This window comes from Scyliorhinus canicula, chromosome 5 (assembly GCF_902713615.1).
Source record: "Scyliorhinus canicula chromosome 5, sScyCan1.1, whole genome shotgun sequence".
Lineage (NCBI taxonomy): Eukaryota > Metazoa > Chordata > Chondrichthyes > Carcharhiniformes > Scyliorhinidae > Scyliorhinus > Scyliorhinus canicula.
Window position 1 is genome coordinate 43,365,498 of NC_052150.1, and position 20,784 is coordinate 43,386,281.

The 20,784-nt window shown below is 49.0% G+C and overlaps 1 protein-coding gene across 4 annotated transcripts in view; it reads left to right on the plus strand.

Annotated features, from left to right (window-relative positions):
- mboat1 (membrane bound O-acyltransferase domain containing 1) overlaps positions 1–20,784 on the plus strand; it is a 189,342-nt gene that overhangs the window by 31,268 nt on the left and 137,290 nt on the right. For all 4 annotated transcript variants that reach the window (XM_038796971.1, XM_038796970.1, XM_038796968.1 and 1 more), the window contains exon 2: positions 6,653–6,798. In XM_038796971.1, the coding sequence (XP_038652899.1) occupies positions 6,653–6,798 (146 nt within the window). The remainder of the gene's footprint in view (positions 1–6,652; positions 6,799–20,784) is intronic.

A 20,784-nucleotide genomic window follows, 5' to 3' on the forward strand; every position in this document is an offset into this window, starting at 1 on the left:
AAATCCTGTAATTATGGGTCCTTGCCTTACCTCAGCTTGCATTCGCCACTCTGCTGAAAGCATCGACGAATGCTTGGCTACAATTTCACCTGTGTAGCACACTCTGTTATCACAAGCTTCTTCCTAACCCCATGGAGTTCCAATGTCCCCAGGCACCTTCCTAGATATCATGATAAAAGTTTTTTTTTAAGTCTTGGAGTCAAACGTAATGCAAAATGTTTCAAATTTTTGTACTCACAAAAGCAACAGTCGATCCATACTAAACAGGTGAGGATATCATAGAATTTATAGTGCAGAAGGAGGCCATTTGACCCATCATGACTGCACCAGCCCTTGGAAAGAACCCTCCACTTAAGCACACTTCCAACCTATCCACGTAACCCAATAATCTTTTTGGGCACGAAGGGCAATTTAGCATGGCCAATCCACCTAACCTGCACATCTTGGACTGTGGGAGTAAACCGGAGCATCCAGAGGAAACCCATGCAGATTAAAGGAATGAAAACAATTAATTATCAAGTTTTTTTAAAGCTCCAAATCAATAAAAAAAGGACAACTGCTAACTGTAAAAAGGTAGACGGCAATACAAACAAATTTGTGTTTGGACAATCTTTGTAAGATGGACTTTGCTGAAGATTTGCTGGATGTGTACCTTGGAACTCATTTGCATTCTGCTAATAGAATGTAGATGAAGGCCCAACCACCCATGCCAGATTCTACGTGGTTTCAGCTCACACCGTTTGGGGACCTTGCGTGGCGGCAGCGGACTGAGTCCAGCGCTGCCACAGTCGGGGGTAGGGGGGTCCGCTGGCAGAGGGGAGCTTCAGGTGGCGGGTCCATTCCGCTGGCAGTCGGGGCTTCGTTGGGGGCTGGGGGAGCTGGTGAGGGTGGTCCGGGTATGGCGAGGCTGGTTACAGGGGGGCAGTTTTTGGCAGACTGGGTCAGTATGCGGCCGGTGCCATGTTGCACGGCGCCGCCATGCGCAAGCGTGGCCATGGACCCGGCCATTCTCCGGCCGTATCCTCAGGGGCTTTAAGCTGCGCAGCTGCTAGCCCCCCACCAGACAGAGGATCGGTGCAGGGGCGGCGCTGACTTTCTGGTCGCAAGACCAGATGGATCCTGCGGACATAGCCGCAGGATTGGAGAATCCAGACCAATGTCTCTAATTAACTACTCCACAGGGAACCCTCTTAATATAAATAAAAGTCCATTAGCCCAAACTTTTAAGATGCTTTAACTACACCTCTGACTCCAAAAAATCTAGCTGTCTTGCAAACCATGATTATTAGAAACACTACTACAGCAGTCATACACACACTAACCCAGGCTCTTAACCCTTACTGCACCAAATACATATAATACAACATATTTGAAATACCTGTATTCATCACACGTCATCAGGCCTGCCCCATCACAGAATATGGTGCAAACACCTGGTTTTGTACTTAATGAGATCGGGGCTAGAAGATTTGGCGTGTTTTCACACTGGCCTCCCCAGCGGTAACACTCCCCGACCTGGCCATGGGACCTAATCCCCAGATGGGAGAATTCCACTCTTTAATTCTGTACTTTAAAAGTTACGTTTTATTTGAAGCAGATTGCCTTACTCTCTGCCTTCTGTATGTTTATTTCAAAGTTTGAGCAATTGCCAGCTTTTCTTTTTCTGTTTCAGCTAAATGTGGTGGAGACAACTTTGTGAAAGGACATGCCACTCCTAATAGAGATATATCATTCTGTTTCAGAATGCAGTAGATATTTCTGTTGAAGGTTTCAATGGTTATTGCGCTAAGCCTAATATAAACATCATACTGTTTGTCCCATATGATTAATATAAATGACGTTTGCCATTGCTGTTTGATTAGCACAAATACACTATAATTAATGTATCAGTTATTCTTGCCTTTTAATTGGTACGAGTAGTGTAAATAGATGATGTTCACTTGAGAGGGGAACAAAGCAGTGGATGAAGAATGTGACAAAGAATTCAGAAGGCAATTGGGAATTAAGAAAGGAAGAATATAAAAGTAACAAAGCATTCTGTAAAAAAAAATGAGAAACAGATAGGGCCACTAAAGGATATGCAAGATAATATGCCAATTGTATCTACTTTCTCTCGTTATATGACCGGAAGGATCAATTTATTCAGCTAAGAATGTTTGTCTGCGGATGGAACAATTGCCATTTGTAGCGATCGTGTGATGCAGCATTCAAATTTCAATTGCCAAGACCAATTTGAACAGTTTGTGCTATCAGTTTTCCGAGGGCTCCCTCTGGTATTTAGCAGACAGAGATTTCTGAGGATGGTATCTGGTCCCATCAGTCCAGTCAGTTGCAATCTCCAGAGCTTCTAACTTTTTTGTAAGACGTGCCAATTCACCTGTCCTGCACAGTGACTCACCAAGTCAGGTGAGTCATGTACAGCTTATATTTTAAACTTAGAAAAGAATTCAGCTTTTAAAATTGTAATCACAGAAACTTTTAAACAGATCATGAGCCGACTGAACAAGATTACAGGGAATCAAAGGATTGCGGGACAGTTGCTTACTGATGAGTACAAGCAAGATACTTTGGGTGAGAGTTTCTTGGCTGCGTTGCACTCAAGCGAGAGCACGACCCGGCCGTAGAAGGAGAATCTTGGGAAAGCCCTCCACCAGGCCTCCCGAGTTATTCTTGCCTTTTAATTGGTACGAGTAGTGTAAATAGATGATGTTCACTTGAGAGGGGAACAAAGCAGTGGATGAAGAATGTGACAAAGAATTCAGAAGGCAATTGGGAAATAAGAAAGGAAGAATATAAAAGTAATAAAGCATTCTGTAAAAAAATAAATGTGAAACAGATAGGGCCACTAAAGGATGTGCAAGATCCGCACCTCGCGAGAGTCTCTGAAGTCCCACAAGACGCTGGAATCGGAACTCTGCACCAAATGGGCGGTACCGAATGATGCTCGTGGAAGAAGGTCGTAAACCAGGTGGTTGGGTGGGTGATTTGTGCGGTCCTAGAAGGGAGAGGATGCTGTAAGGCAGATGAGGGGGCCTGAAGAGCGGGGACCTCCAGGGACCCCATAGCATGGTGTCCTCACTTGGGGGATGTGGGGTAGTGTCCATGTGTGGGGGGTGACATTGACCACGGGTGGGGATCGTGGGGGACCCACATGCTCACTTCGAGATCGGGGCACCCTTTCAAAATGGAGGCTTGATCTCTGAGTTCAGCTGCCTAATGGTAAAATAAATTCTAAGTGTGGTCTAAACTGGTGAGAAACTCCCTGGGCCCCAAAAAAATGACTACATATCATTGAATAGCGGTGGGGAACTCGCCGGCAAAGCCGGCAGGATACTCCCTGAACAAACACGCCACAAATTAACTTAGAAATTTTTTGGCAGAATCGTGCCCTTTGATTCTAGAGTAATAGGGCAGGATTCTCCAGCCGCATTCGCTGGGCAACTGGAGAATCCCGCCCGAGGTCAAGGGAGTTTTCCATTGTCGACGTCTCGCCCGTGGCGTTCTTGCGGCGGGCGGGAGGGAAGAATCCAGTCCAAACACTGCAAAATCGCCAAACGGGAATCCAATCAAATCCTAGAGTCTTTTTTCTGGTGTTATTTCATATACCAGTTTACCAAAGAATTTCCATACTTTATGATTACCTGACAATATTTCCTTCAGGATCAAATTTGTAACTAATGAACCATGGGCGCGATTCTCCGCTCCCAACGCCGGCTGGGAGAATCGCGGGAGGGGCCCCCGACAAATTTCATGCCCCCGCGATTCTCTTCCCCCCCCCCCCCCCCCCCCCCCCCCCCCCCCCCACCGGGCTCGGAAGAATCGGCGCTCGCCGTTTTTCACAGCGAACGCCGATTCTCCGACCCGGATGGGCCGAGCGGCCTGCCGTTTGCGGCTGTTTCACGACGGCGGCAAACACACCTGGTCGCTGCCGTCGTGAAACGGGTGAGATATGCCCGTTTGGGGCTTGTGGGGGGAGTACAGGGGAAAGAGCACCACGACTGTGCTCGGGAGGGGACAGGCCCGCGATCGGTGCCCACCGATCGTCGGGCCGGCGTCCAAATCGGACGCACTATTTCCCCTCCGCCGCCCCGCAAGATCAAGCCGCCACGTCTTGCGGGACGGCTGAGGGGTAAGACGGCCACCACGCATGCACGGGTTCGTGCCGTCAGCGTCATGACGTTTGCCACGCATGCGCGGGTTGGTGCCGGCCAACCTGCACATGCGCGGCTGACGTCATTAGGCGCGCTGGCCGCGTCATTCTTGCGCAGCGCCCCCGCGGCCAAGAGTTACGGAGCGCCGCTCCTAGCCCCGCCGGAAGGGGAGAATAGGGGGCGAGGAGCGGCCTCTGAGGCCGTCATGAAACTCGGCCGAGTTCACGACGGCCCTCCCGATTTTTCCCGGGAGCGGTAATTCCGCCCCATATTTTAAAAAAAATCATGAATTCTCTAGCTCCATCTTTTTGTGTATCAAATGTTTCACTTGCACACTGCCACCTTTGAATATACTTCTAAAAATTGTAGCTGTTCTGTGTACACTATACTGTAGGATGCACAGTACCAACTACAAGGTTTCTCCGGCAGCACTTCCCAAATCCATACCTCTTCTTTAGAGTTGGACAATGACATGTTTTCCCTTCCTTCATCGCCACTGGATCAAGACCCTGGAATTCTCTACTGAGCAGCACTTTGGGAGCATCTTCACCACATAGACTGCAGTGGTTCAAGAAGTAAGCTCAGCAACAACTTCTTAATGGCAATTAGGGAAGACTTGTTCGAGAAATCCATATCCCAAGGATAAATTAAAAAAACACCAGTCCAATCCAGTGGTTTTCCAGCAGCAAACAGCAGCCAGAGAAAGTTTTGAAGGAATTACAGAAAGAGCAGTCAGAGAGGAGAGAGAGAAGAAAACAAAACTGAGAATGGGAGACAAGGGGCGGGATTCTCCCAACCCCCACCGGGTCAGAGAATCGCCGGGGGCCAGCGTCAATCCCGGTCCGCCTTGTCCCGAATTCTCCGCCACCTGAGATTTGGCAGGGGTGGGAATCGTGGCGCGCTGGTCGGCGCCCCACCCCGGGCGATTCTCCGGCCCGTGATGGGCCAAAGTCCCGCCGCTGTCAACCCTCTCCCGCCGGCGTGGATCAAAGACCTACCTTACCGCCGGGAGCAGGCGGCGCGGGCGGGCTCCGGGGTCCTGCGGGGGGCGCGGGGCAATCTGGCCCCGGGGGGTGCACCCACGGTGGCCTGGCCCGCGATCGGGGCCCACCGATCGGCGGGCGGACCTGTGCCGTGGGGGCACTCTTTTCCTTCCGTCTTTGCCATGGTCTTCACCATGGCGGAGGTGGAACTGACCCCCTCCCCTGCGCATGCGCGGGGATGGCGTCAGCAGCCGCTGACGCTCCGGCGCATGCGCGGACTTACGCCGGCTGGCAAAGTCCTCTCGGCCCCGGCTGCCGTGGCGCCAAAGGCCGTCCACACCAGCCGACGGAGCACCAACCACTCCGGCGCGGTCCTAGCCCCCCAAGGTGAGGGCTTGGTCCTTCCGCACCTTTGGGGCGGCCCGACGCCGGAGTGGTTCACGCCACTCCATTACGCCTGGACCCCTCGCCCCGCTGGTTAGGGGAGAATCCCGGCCAAGTAGTTTGTGGAAAGAGGTTTGTGAGCAACATCCATGAAGGTCAACTAGTATAAGATGCATTTTTATTGATGCGATAATGAGGAATGAGTGTTCCCCTAAAGTCCTTTTCCTTAACCAAAGTGGGATTCGTGACTTTGGTTTATTCTAAGTGTCACCTGTACCATCCATGCTAAAACACACAATTTAAAATAAAAATATTGTGGAGTACTGATGATGATTATTTGAACACAGGCCTTGCTTGGTAAGATGATTGAATTAAAAGTGCAATGAAACATTTTTCTCCTTTGATCTAAAACCTGCTAAATAATACAGAGCGGGATTTTTTGTCCCATCCGCCAGGTGACCGGAAATTCCCACCCGAGGTCAACGGGCCTTTACATGGTCCCCGTCCCGTTCGTGGTGATTTTGTGGTGGGCACAGCGGAAAAATCCAGCCCAAAGTTTAACGACCACAACTTCTTAACTGAGACATAATCAGAATGATTCACTAAGTAATCTAATATAAACCACATTTGAAACAAAAGATAAATGACTGGTTTGTAATTGGGAAAATATTGCTAAAAAAGACACCAAAAGGTTTGATGTATCTTGATCACTGTCTGAACAAGTGGACATGATGTACAATCACACACTGCACATCCGTTTCTATGCACGGGAACGATGTAGCTTCTATTTCATCCTGCAGTACTGATTCATAGCCCTGTCTGGTATCAAGCTGATCTGAGCTGTCGACAACCTGGCAGATCAACGCTTGTATCCCACTTAACCCAGGAATCATACCTAGGTGTGGAAAGCCAGTGCTTTGTGGTGAATTATTAACTGGGATTATTTGATCAGGAAAATATGAAACTGTTAGCTGTTGACCTCTGCTGATCCTACATCATTCACTTCAAACATAGACTTCCAGCAGTCTCTGCCTATGAGCTGAGTTACTGAACAGACAAGTTGTAACTGCAGATGTGTCTTGAATTAAAATCTGTCCGCTGTTGGTTCAAGCTGCTTTTTGATTTGTTTTGCAGGTGAATTTTGCAGTGTGTCAGTTGTTTGCCCTGTTTACTGCCTTCTGGTTTCGCCTTTATCTTACTCCCAGTAGAGCTGGTGCTATTGTGCGTCATCTGGTCGTCACAATGATTGGCATATATTTTGCTATTTTCTGCTTTGGATGGTAAGTTTAAAAACCATGTTTAGAATTTATTATTACAATCAATCCCACCTCCCATATTCTGTGAATTCAAGTGTGTACTAATTTCATTTGGATTTATCGTGCATTTTTCTTGCTCACTGGTAATGTTTCTGATTCAGTCAAGATGCTTAGATGAAAATAAGTGCCAGGTGCTCAATAAATTGAGATATTGGTTAAATGGGTAAAGTTGTGAACAGTATAATTAATGTGATAACCATGACTTTTTGACCTTTTTGAAGAGTGCTGATATGTGGAAAACACTGTGATACATGACATCTGTGGTTCAGTGGTAACACTCACCTCAGCATCAAATGTTGTGGGTTCAGATCCCACTCCAAAAGACTTGAGCATTTAATCCAGGTGGTGTACACAATACACATAATACAGTAGTGAGGGAGCGCTGCATTGCTGGAAATGCCATATTCAGATGAGACAAGACATCTTCCCTCTCAGTTGGACACTTAAGAAGTTCTTCATCAGCTGTAAAGCATATTATCATGTGCTGGGATTATGAAAGGCACCATTTAAATGCAAGTTCTTTCTTTTATAATAAAGCTGGGGTCAGGAGTCATTTGATTGGGCAAACCCTATTGGGTTAACAGAGGCCTAAGGGAAAGGGTGCCTCATTCACTGGCACCCTAATGCTGATTGCGGAACCCGGCATCGGGTTCGGGGGTGACCTGCTGAAAGTCACCCCCTACCTTTGCTTCTGACGCCAGCTCGTCCCTCATCATCAGCACATCCCCACCCACATAGTGTACACTCACCTCCATGTTGTGATCCATCACTGATCCCTCCTCAGGCCACAGTGTAATACTGGCAGTAATCACCACTCCTTGTGGTCCTATCTTTACTGAAGTACTGCTGGCCTCTAATTGGCCAGTTACTCTCGGGGATGGGATTTCTGCACTACTGGGGACTTAATCTGACTCCTGTCATGTGAGAGTACCTTTAAGAAATGGATGTTTAAGCAATGTGTCTTTAGAAATGGAGCAGCTCATATTACTGAAGTGATGTCAGAGGGTGGGGGGAGCTGAGCTGAGCTCACTTCTGCTTTTTGGGAGTTTTTTTAGTTTGAGAGAGAGCAGCTGAAAAGTGCCTGGCTGGTTTGCTGTGAGCTGTTTGAAAGGAAAAGCCAGTTTTGAGGAAAAGAGCTTTGGTGTGTCTGTGTTTGCAATGAGCTAGATCTGCGGTGATCTCTACCAGGAAAGATTATCTCGGAATCATTTGGGTGATTTAAACTCATAATAGTAATGCCTTTAACCTGATGTGTTTCTGTTTAAAGGTGTTAAGTCTTTTGGAGGTTTGAAGGAACATTTTGAGAGATTATTTAGTGTTGTATTATTTTCAGGGTTATCTTTTGAAGTAAGGGGTGTTAAGGGATCCAATGTTTATTTAAAAAGGTTAAGTTGAATTCATGGAATAAACATTGTTTTGTGTTTAAAAACCCACGTGTCCATAATTGCAATACCACACCGTGTGCTTCAAAAGCAACAATACATTAAAGGGAGAGGTTGGTTGAACTCCATGATACATTTTGGGGTTCTGAAAACGCCGCTCCTATAACACTTCTAATATTGTCCAGGTAAATGCCTGATTACCTTGTAATGGCATTGCACCTCCTGGAGACAAAGGCATGCCTGCTTTGATATCCGATGCAATTTCAACAATTTGTGGGAAAAGCACTGAAGAATGCAAGTGGTTTTATAGATTTTATGTATTGATCCACCAAATGCAAAATTTTAAAAGTGAAAAAAAATGGGTTAGACCACTGTTGGATTCATGTATGCAATTTAGGCATCCAGTTGTGGAAAGAAAATTGGTATCGAGGAAAAATGTGTCATAAATTTGATGTGTTATCTGTGTTGGTCTAACATCGACTGCAACCGGATACAGTAAAACGAGAAATAGGCTTCCGACACAGGAGATGGTTCAACACTGTTTTATTGAACCTGTTGATTGCTGTACATAATCTGCTGTGGGTTGACACTCTATTAACCTAACTGATAACCCCCTATTGGCTTGACCAGACTAGCTCTCTATCACATGGTGATGATGTTCATTGGCCTGTGCACTGCGACTATCTCCCTGGCCGTGTCCTGTGAGAGAGGGAGAGCCTTAATGCCCTGTGGGCTTTATAGTGGTGGCGTCCTGTCTGGTGATTGGTTGTTCTGTGTCGTGTTTTAAGGTGAATGGTGGAAGATATAAGGGGGACGTCAGAGGTAGGTTCTTTACCCAGTGAGTAGTGGGGGCATGGAATGCACTGCCTGTGGAAGTAGTTGAGTCGGAAACATTAGGGACCTTCAAGCGGCTATTGGATAGGTACATGGATTATGGTAGAATAATGGAGTGTAGATTAATTTGTTCTTAAGGGCAGCACAGTAGCATTGTGGATAGCTCAATTGCTTCACAGCTCCAGGGTCCCAGGTTCGATTCCGGCTTGGGTCACTGTCTGTGTGGAGTCTGCACATCCTTCCCGTGTGTGCATGGGTTTCCTCCGGGTGCTCCGGTTTCCTCCCACAGTCCAAAGATGTGCAGGTTGGGTGGATTGGCCATGATAAATTGCCCTTAGATTATCATAGAATTTTGGACACTATGATTAAACTCGGACAAAAGTTTGGCACAACATCGTGGGCCGAAGGGCCTGTTTTGTGCTGTATTTCTCTATGTGTGTTCATTGGTTATCCTGTGTGTCAATTACTGCCTTATGCATCTCATGATATACATGAGTGGATATTATGACATCTCCCCCTTTTAAAATAAATTTTGGAATGTGGCTGTATATGCATGCATAACTATGTGCAAGTGGGGAATGAATGAACATATGTACATGGAAAGGTGTCTATCGTGCAGATACAGAGCAAACTGAACAAAATTTACAAGATTTAAGTCTATAGATTCAATCTTTGTGGTGGGCGACAAATTCTCGTCGATCGCTGCAGAGGTGGGGGGGGGGGCATGCCGGCACCTGGACAGGTGGGATGGCTGCCATCTCGGTGGCCTTGTGGACAGGTGGGATCGCTGCCCAATCGGTGGCCTCGTGGTGCAAGACGTCCGGAGGAGGCATGATGACATGCGGTGGAGTGCGGTCGGGTGATGGGCAGGGAACTTTACGCAGCGCCGTAAAATGGAGCCATCAGCCATTTGGACAACGAAAGACCTGGGAGCAGCCTGTCTGATGACAACAGCTGGGGCTGACCAACCTCCCTCAGGCAGCTGAATGCGAACAACATCGTCTGGAGCCAGCGCAGGCAGATCTGTGGCATGAGCATCATACGTGATCTTTTGCTGGTCCCTGGATTGCTGCACCTTCTGCAGCACCATGAGGTGGTGAATGTCTGGAAAATGGATGACTGGAACAGTTGTCCTCAGGTTGCGGTTCATGAGCAACTGTGCCGGAGACAAACCAGTCGATAGAGGGGTTGCCCTGTATGCCAATAGCGCCAGGTTGAAATCCGAGGCTGCGCCTGCAGCCTTGCACAGCAACCGCTTGACAATGTGGATCCCTTTTTCGACCTTCCCGTTTGATTGCGGGTAATGGGGACTGGATATGATGTGACTAAAGTGGTAGGATCGTGCAAAGTCGGACCACACTTGGCTGTAGAAACATGAACCATTGTCACTCATTACCGTGAGTGGTATCCCATGCCTGGCAAACGTCTCTTTGCAGGCTTTGATGACCGACTTGGACGTGAGGTCCGACAGTTTCACCACTTCCGGGTAGCTGGAGAAGTAGTCGACCAGGAGCACGTAATCACGCCCATTGGCGCGAAAGAGGTTTACCACCACCTTGGACCATGGAGAGGTCACAATCTCGTGCTGTTGCAGCGTTTCCTTGGGCTGAGCTGGTTGAAACTTCTGGTATGTTGTGCAGTTGAGGAGTGTGTTGGCAATGTCCTGGCTGATGCCAGGCCAGTAAACTGCCTGCTGAGCTCTGCGTCGACACTTCTCGACCCCCAGGTGACCATCATGGATCTGTCTCAGCACCATGTTTTGCATGCTTTGGGGAATGACGATTCTATCTAGTTTAAGAAGGATCCCCTCAACAACCGTCAGCTCGTCCTTAACGTTGAAGAACTGGGGGCACTGCCCCTTTTGCCAGCCATGTGGGAGGTGCTTCATCATGCGCTGCAGTAGGGGATCTATGGCAGTTTCTTTGCCTATTTGTATAACTCGTTCATCAGTGGCTGGGAGGTTGCATCACATAGCTGCACCTGTGCTTCAATGTGGCGAATGAAGTCGTCCTGTTCACACGGCGTGGTGACGGATCGGGATAGGGCATCTGCGACGATCAGCTCCTTACCCGGTGTGTAGACGAGTTCGAAGTCATATCGGCGGAGACGAAGAAGAATTCGCTGCTGCCGAGGTGTCATGTCATTTAAATCCTTTTGGATTATGTGGACTAAAGGCCTGTGGTCTGTTTCCACCGTTAACTTTGGCAGGTCGTATACGTAGTCATGAAACTTGACTATTCTTGTCAGGAGACCCAAGCATTCCTTTTCGATCTGGGCATACCGTTGTTCGGTCGGAGTCATGGCCCTGGAAGCGTATGCCACTGCAGCTCGGGACGAAGAGTCGTCTCGCTGGAGGAGCACTGCCCCAGTGCCGTCCTGGCTTGCGTCTGTGGATATCTTGGTATCCTTGGTTGGGGTCAAAGAATGCCAGTACTGGAGCTGTGGTGAGCTTCGCTTTCAGCTCAAGCCACTCCGCTTGATGTGCGGGAAGCCGCTGGAACACTGTCGACTTTTTTACGAGATGCTGGAGGGCTGTGGTGTGGGATGCCATGTTGGGAATGAATTTCCCGAGAAAATTCACCATCCCGAGGAAAAGGAGGACCGCCATTTGTCCTCTGGGGTCTTCATGGCATTGATTGCCAGCACCTTGTCAGCGTCAGGTTGCACACCCTGCTGTGAAATGTGGTCACCCAGAAACTTGATAGCGGACCTACCAAATGAGCATTTGGCCCTGTTGAGCTGGAGGCCGTTTTCAGGTATCCTCTGGAAAACTTGTTTGAGGCGAGCGATGTGATCCTTGGGCGTCGTGGACCAGATGATTACGTCGTCCACATAGACTCGCACCCCCTCGATGCCCTCCATCATTTGCTCCATTATGCAATGAAATACTTCGGAAGCTGATATGATATCAAAAGGCATGCGGTTGTAGCAATACCTGCCGAACGGAGTGTTAAATTTTCCTCAGCTTCTGACTGGACTCGTGTCCAGCTGTGTCTGCCAGAACCCACGGGAGGCGTCCAGCTTGGTAAAGAATTTGCCATGAGCCATCCCACTGGTTAACTCTTCACACTTTGGGATCGGGTAGTGCTCGGGCGTGATGTTGCGATTCAGGTCTTTGGGATCAATGCAAATGCGGAGTTCACCAGAGGGCTTCTTGACGCAGACCATGGAGCTGACCCAGTCTGTTGGTTCCGTGACCTTTGAGATGATACCCTGGTCTTGGAGCTCTCGTAGCTGCGATTTCAGACGATCCTTGAGAAGGGCCGGCACCCGGCACGGTGCATGGATGACTGGGATGGCATTCGGTTTGAGCAATATCTTGTAACTATATTCCCGCGTGCCCATTCCCTCAAACACGTTGTGGTATTGCGTGAGAATGTCGTCTATCTCAGCCTGGAGATTTACATTGGGCGACGCAGTCGCCGCTGTCGAGGGCATGGCATGGACGTGCTGGACCAGATTTAGGAGTTTGCATGTGCGAGCACCGAGCAGGGATGCCTTGTCAGGCCGGATGATCTTGAATCGTAATATCACTTTGATTGCCTTGTGAGATACACCTAGCTGACACGATCCACTGGCAGCAATGGCATTGCCATTGTAGTCAAGGAGCTGGCAAGCTGGTGGAAGAATGCTAGGTTGGTCTCGGATGCTGTCGAGGTCCGACTGTGATATGAGGTTTGCAGATGCGCCAGTGTCCAATTTAAATCGGATGCGAGACTGGTTAACCATGACGACAGCACACCCCTCGTCGTCAGGATCCACAGTGAGGATTGAAAGGTGGTTTGCAGGCATGGTGGAGGCCAGCTTGGGCGTAGTGATTATGCCCACCCGATATCGAGACTCTAGGCAGTCAGCATCGGGGTCCATTGAGCTGTCGGGATCCGAATCCTGCATGCCTTGTTGTACGCAGTGGACACGCCTGCGCTGCAGCTGGGATCGCTGGCTGTTGGTTGGTGGAGCGAACCTGCATAAGGCCGCGTAATGCCCAGGCTTTCCACACTGTAGACATCGCCTTCCTTTGGCTGGACATTGCCGCTTTAAATGGGCGGAGCCACAATTTAGACACGTCATGACACTGACGTCAGCGCGTTCCGTGCGTCATCTTTCGCACATGTCGACTTTCGCACATGTGCATCGGGATCTTCAGCCTTGTCGTCCACCCGGTCGTGGCGTGCATGTGTAGCGACCCGGGAAAAGTGCGCAAAACGGCCACTCTCCTTGATACTCAGGCCTTGCACTTTTGCTATGGCATGCACCCTTTCTGCCTCGTGGGAGACTAGTTTTGCATTTTCTGTCGCCCTGATGCGGGAGTAACGATTCCTGGCATGCTCATGGACAACGCACGTTTCGATGGCAACGGAGAGGGTCAACTGTTTGATTTTGAGGAGCTGCTCTCGCAGGGAGTCGGACTGGATCCCGGACGATCTGATCCCGGATCATGGAATCAGCCGTCGAGTCATAATTACATGACTATGCTAGGATGCGGAGATGGATCAAGAAGGACTGAAAAGGTTCATCCTTACCCTGAAGCCTCTTGGAAGATATACCGTTGAAAGCTCTCATTCACCTCAATGTCGCAGTGGTTGTCAAATTTTAGCAGAACCGTCTTGAACTTTGTCTTGTCTTCGCCATCGGCAAATGTGAGCGAGTTTTAGATGTGGATGGCGTGGTCCCCCACAGTCGACAGGGACAGCGCGATCTTTCGGACATCCGATGCTGCCTCGCGGTCGGAGGCCTCGATATACAGGAGGAACCTCTGTTTGAAGACTTTCCAGTTGGCGCCGAGGTTTCCGGAGATCCGGAGTTGCGGAGGAGGTCGGATCTTTTCCATGCCGCTGGATGGCTGCGTGCTGGTTGTTGCATATTCACTCGAGGTAGGTTCTTTAGAGTTAATATCTCCCTGGTACCATGATGTGTTATCTGTGTTGGTCTAACATCGACTGCAACTGGATGCAGTGAAACTAGAAACAGGCTTCCGACACAGGAGATGGTCCAACACTGTTTTATTGAACCTGTTGATTGCTGTACATAATCTGCTGTGGGTTGACACTCTATTAACCTAACTGATAACCTCCTACTGGCTTGACCAGGCTAGCTCTCTATCACATGGTGATGATGTCCATTGGCCTGTGCACTGCGACTATCTCCCTGGCCATGTCCTGTGAGAGAGGGAGAGCCTTAATGCCCTGTGGGCTTTATAGTGGTGGTGTCCTGTCTGGTGATTGGTTGTTCTGTGTCTTGTGTTCATTGGTTATCCTGTGTGTCAATCACTGCCTGTCTGCATCTCATGATATAAATGAGTAGATATTATGACAAAATTCACCAGATTAAATCAGAGATGAGAGGATATAGTTGTGCTAAATGTAAAAAAAGCAGATGCAGAAATGCTAAAAGGATCTGATGTAAGTGTTAAAATTCCTGGAAAGTTTGAGAGTAAATCATTTTTTTTCTCAGGTTGTGATGTTAGCTATGGAAATCTGCCCATTGCCTCATTTGCATGTGGAACATCTGCTCACTAGAGAATAAGGCCCATAGCACTCGACCCTATTTGAATGGTATCATCTACATTGAGGCTTTGACAGAAATATGGTTCATGGGTGGTTTAACGTTGCCCATTATTGAAGCTTCTCCTGCCTGTCTGTACTTTCTACCACCTGACATGCTCAAACCTCTGTGGTTGTGATGTGGTCCTTTTCACAAATTACACTTTGTTCTCTTCCCCCTGCTCCTCTGGCATCTTGTTCTCTTTCAATTGTCTCACCTTGTTGCACTCCTCTTGCAACTCCTTTAAATTCTTCATTTCCTACAACCCGTCATGCGCCAATGTGAGGTTCACACTGAGATATTCCCCCAGGTTTCATCCCTCAACCTCTGCACCGAACATTGCCGTATCCTCTGATTTTAATTTCCATCTCCAACTTTGATTTGACTGAACTTCTGCCCTCCCTTAACCTCTCCTACCTATACTCATGGCCATTTCTCAATTATACCATTTCACACAGCCTCTACACCTATTGCTTCAATTGCATACAAGTCTATATTTCTGCACTCGCTTTGTTTTGCTTACCACCCACCCTCCCCATTGCTTCCAACCTCACTTACCTCAGCATCCATTCTTGGAAAGAAATTCTATTCTAATCACTTGAAATTGCACTTCCAAACTCCCAACTGTCTACACTTTGACCCTCAGTTGCCACAGCGTTTCTCAGCTATCACCTTGTTCGAACATTCCCTCTCTGTCGCAGATTTAACTAAGCTATGTCAAGAATTATTAGACCTTTTCTTTCTTCACCACTGGTGGATCACTCTGGACAGTAAAGGTAAATCCCAGCTTCTTTGCTTCTCTATCAAACTAAAGGGAAGATCACCCTATTTTCATCAATTAGTGTAGCCAAAGCCATAAGTATTTTAAGGGAGACAGGGGCCACACAAACTCTCTTACCGGAGAGGGATTTGGATTCCTTCCGGAGAGTTCAATGAAAGCCAAGGTGTTAGTGATGGGGATAAGTGGCGATATTATCCCAGTTCCATTGTATGAAGTACAATTGGAGTGTGATTTATTGTCAGGTCCAGTAATTGTCGGAATGTGGGCAGACAAACATGCCGGGTCCAGAATATTCCAGGCTGGAGATGAGGTAGTAGTATTATTGGCTTTGCAGGGTGAACCTCGGAAAGTGAAATTCCGTGGCACTGCAAAGGTATTTAGGAGGGTGAATAAGGTGACTTACCTAATAGGTACTCCAGACTGTCTTCCGGTGATGAGGATGTGCTGAGTAGTTGCACATCAGGTGGCTCTATTGCTACGAAGCCGAAAATAGGCTCTTTTACCCAAAATAGCCCGCTAAAACAGGGGAAAAAAGTATCCCCTCACCCTAACTAATAATAATACAAAAGGGGATGCCGAGCAACAGTAACTCCAGAGGCCGCAAGGAGACTAGAAACAGAAAGAACCAGGAGAAACAAGCAGCCGAGGCGGCAGACGCACAAGGCAATGAAGCGCAGGCCACACCAGATCGAGAAGGACCGGCAATCTGCACACGGAGCTCCCCCTCACCAGAGAGCGGATGGAGGATGTTCCTCTCCAGAGAACTAAGAGAGCACAATGAAGAGTCAAAGGCCGATCTCCAGGCTGCAGTCAGGGTGGCCGAGGCGCTGACAACCATGCAGGTGGCCCTGAACAAGGCAGAGAGGTGACTGGAGGCCCAGGGGATGAGTGGGCCTGCTGGAAGGGATCGAAGGCAGAGACACCATGGACTATGTGGCCCAGATGCTGGGAAACCTGGTGGGAAGGGACAGCTTCCCCAACCAGTCAGAAATAGTCGGGGCCCACCGGTCGCTCCGCCCAAGACCCAAGTCTGGAGAGCAGCCGAGGGCAATAATCAACAAAATGAACTGGTACCAGGACCGGGAAAGAATCCTGCACTGGGCCAGATCGACAAGGGCCTGCAACTGGATTGGATTGGATTTGTTTATTGTCACGTGTACCGATGTACAGTGAAAAGTATTTTTCTGCGAGCAGTTCAACAGATCATTAAGTACATGGGAAGAAAAGGGAATAAAAGAACATACATAATAGGCAGTGGCGTGCAGGGGGGGGGGGGGGGGGGGGGGGGGGCGACGGTGCGCTGGCCCGGGCATCCATTGGATGGGGGAAGCAGCGTGAAGAGAACGGAGCGAGCCTGCGCACCGCGGTCGGCGGGAGCGCGCCTGCGCACCGCGGTCGCCGCTAGTGAAGAGGCGGCTTTGCACTCGGCGGCTGGAGCGTGAACAAAAAGGGCGCGAATTCTCCCGAATCGACGGCAATCAATGCCACCATGGGTGAGTTTTATTTATTCTTTATCTTTATCTTTTGATCCATTTTTAAACTCTTCTCTGCACCCTCTCTATAGTTGTCAACTTACTAAACTGTCGTGCCCAGAATTTGACATTTGGGCCAGGGGCACCCATTTGGGACAGAACCAGTATTTTATAAAGATTCATCATGGCCTCTTAACTTTTGCCCTCTTACCCTTTATACTTAAAGCCCAGGGTCCTATAAATGGGAGATTCTCAGAGACAGGGGCAGCACGGTAGCATGGTGGTTAGCATAAATGCTTCACAGCTCCAGGGTCCCAGGTTCGGTTCCCGGCTGGGTCACTGTCTGTGCGGAGTCTGCACGTCCTCCCCGTGTGTGCGTGGGTTTCCTCCGGGTGCTCCGGTTTCCTCCCACAGTCCAAAGATGTGCGGGTTAGGTGGATTGGCCATGCTAAATTGCCCGTAGTGTCCTAAAAAAGTAAGGTTGGGGGGGGTTGTTGGGTTATGGGTGTAGGGTGGATACGTGGGTTTGAGTAGGGTGATCATTGGTCGGCACAACATCGAGGGCTGAAGGGCCTGTTCTGTGCTGTACTGTTCTATGTTCTATGTTCTACTTGACTGCAAGCTGCTGGAGCTCGGATCTTGAACAGAGCTTTTATATCTGGATTTGGGGACCCTTTATGTACTGGCATAGTGCAAAAACAGGCCCCACATGACCAGGGTTTTGTGAAGAAGAAGGGATCTGGAAATGTGTCGACTGTGAAAATTATATTTGTGGAAATTGGGTGAAGTAATGCCGGTGTTTGATGAGACTTGGTGCTAAAGCTTTAGAGAAATGAAGATGGAATTTGATTTGAAGAAGTTCAACGTTTTGAAGGATATTGTGGCTGAAATGAATGCGATACGTGCTGAATGGGCTGACTGAGAAATGTGTGCGATATGTCTTTGTATCTGCTATGTGTAATTTATCGGTCATATTATTGCAATTTTCCTGTTAATTCATGTTTAATTTACGTTGATTTTGGTGTGATTGCTAATATAAAAGTGAAGTCTTGTATATTGGCCTTAGTTGGGTTGTTTGTAGTTTGTTTCCACAAGGGTCATAACAGTATTTCCATGACGTTGCTGCTCTTATCCTTCTCCATGGGGGTTGCAGAGGAGGGAGGCACAACTTTCGAGACATAACATCTCACCCATTGCTGCAAAGCAAAATGACTGAAGAAGAGAACAATATCCCTAGAATCCCAGCGCTAAGGGGAAATTGACTAACTCTTACAGCGCAATTTAACCTCAGGCAGCCGTCCTATACCTTAGAGATGACAAAGATAAAGAGGTCAGGGAATAGATCTAGAACGGGTGCAACTACATTTTTATAGGTTTTTTGGTGATATTTAATGAAATATTTACGTGGGGCTTTGGGGCATACAATCAAGATTTGCCCCGGGCATCACGAGACCTCTGCACGCCACTGATAATAGGGCAACACAAGATATACAATGTAACTACATAGCACCGGCATCGGATGAAGCATACAGGGTGTAGTGTTAATGAGATCAGTCCATAAGAGGGTCATTTAGGAGTCTGGTGACAGTGGGGAAGAAGTTATTTTTGAGTCTGTTCGTACATGTTCTCAGACTTTTGTGTCTCCTGCCCGAAGGAAGAAGTTGGAAGAGTGAGTAAGCTGGGTGGTAGGGATCTTTGATTATGCTGCCAGCTTTCCCCAAGCAGTGGGAGGTGTAGATGGAGTAAATGAATGGGAGGCAGGTTCGTGTGATGGACTGGGCGGTGTTTACGATGCTCTGTAGTTTCTTGCGGTCCTGGGCCGAGCAGTTGCCATACCAGGCTGTGATGCAGCCCGATAGGATGCTTTCTATGGTGCATCTGTAAAAGTTGGTAAGGGTTAATGTGGACATGCCGAATTTCCTTAGTTTCCTGAGGAAGTATAGGCGATGTTGTTCTTTCTTGGTGGTAGCATCGACGTGGATGGACCAGGGCAGATTTTTGGAGAAGTGCACCCCGAGGAAGGACACCGGATCAGGATTCACCAGGACATTGAGGTGGACCTGGCCAAGCGCCGGGCAGAGTTCAATAGGGTGAAGCGGCCCTGTACAAAAGCCAAATCAAATTTGGAATGCTGTACCCAGCTAAACTCTGGGTCATATTCCAGGACCGGGAGCATTTCTTCAGGACCCCTGCGGACGTGGACAAATTTTTCCTAGAAAACAGGCTGGAAAAACAGCTGCAGAGACAGCGGTGAAAAGATCACCCGAAGGGACTCTAATCAGCTGGAGAGACACGTTGCACGGGTCTGCATTGCCTCGCATTGAGGGTGTGAACAAAATAGAAAGTAAGGGGCAAGGAGCGTAGGAGAGGGCAAGGAGAATGGCAGGAGGGGAAAAAGATAGTGGGCGAAGGGCAGACACGTAGCCGACCCCGCGAGGGGGGCCACCACACAAGTGGAAAAGCTCACACCAGGAGGTATATGCAAAAGGGGGAGACTGCAACGCACCTCCCATGGGGGAGAGAGCGCCTGGCAATGGGGGGGGGGGGAGGGGTAGGCAACACCAATGGCGGGACAGTCAGGGAGGAAATGGGGGGGCACAGGAACAGTGGGGAGGAAGAACCATAGGGGAAACATAGGAACAAGGGTAGTAAGGGTATTAGGCTGGCTACAACAGGCCACACACGGCAGTTTGGAACACAAAGGCACCACAGGCAGCCGCTTTGGAGAGTCCCTAAACAATAAGAATAATCTTTATTATGTCACAAGTAGGCTTACATTAACACTGTAATGCAGTTACTGTGAAAATCCGCTAGTCACTACAGTGCCTGTTCGGGTACACTGAGGGAGAATTCTGAATGTCCAATTCACCTAACAAGTGCGTCTTTCGGGACTTCGGCACAAAGGGAAACCACAGCGTGCAGGGGCTCACCCACATGGCGTACACACAGTTGGCGGCCATATTGGGTTCCCTCTGGGCAAAGAGAACCCCGGAGCACAGGAGCGCACCTGACCATTGCCATTGTGGATGGCGCCCTAACAAAGGCAAACTCCAGAGTGCCTGAATGCATCCTCAAGGTAAGTATTGTTGATCCTGCAGGGGGGACACAAAAAACCCCCCATCAGAATAGTAATCTGGAACGTCAGGAGACTTAACGGCCCAGTGAAAAGATCCAGAGTCTTTGCCCGCCTGATAAGTATGAAAGCTGACATAGTGGCCGAGATTCTCCGGTATCTGGCAGGCGGGCCGTACCGGTGCCAAAGAGTGGCGTGAACCACTCCGACATAGGGCGGTCCCCGACCGGCGTGGCGCGATCCCGCCCCCGCCAAAAAACTGGCGCCGGAGATTTCGGCAGCTGGCGTCGGAGTGATGGGACGGGATTCACGCCCCCCCCCCCCCCCCCCCCCCCCCCCACCCCAGCGATTCTCCGATCTGGCGGTGGGTCGGAGAATCCCACCCAGTCTTCCTCCAAGAGACGCACCTGAGGGAGAAGGACCGACTGCGGGTAAGGAAGGGCTGGGTGAAACAGACCTACCATTCCTGCTACGGGACGAGAGCTAGGGGGGACAATATTTAACGTGACAAGGACGGTTATGGACCAAGGGAAACGTCATGGCCAGTGGTGTACTGGACGGGGCACCAGTGTCCTGGTGAATGTGTACGCTCCCAACTGGAACGACACGGAGTTTATAAAGAAGACCATGATGCAAATACCCAACGCTGACACTCACCGACTCATCACGGTGGGGGACATTAACTGTGCACAGGACCCACGGACAGACAGGTTGGATCGGTACATTCATGGAGCAGATGGGGGCAGTGGACCAATGGTGGTTCACCCACCCAAGGGGAAGGAGCTTTCCTTCTTCTCCCAGGTATATAACATACACACACGGATTTACTTCTTTGTAGTCGGGAAATCAGTGCTTCTGAAAATA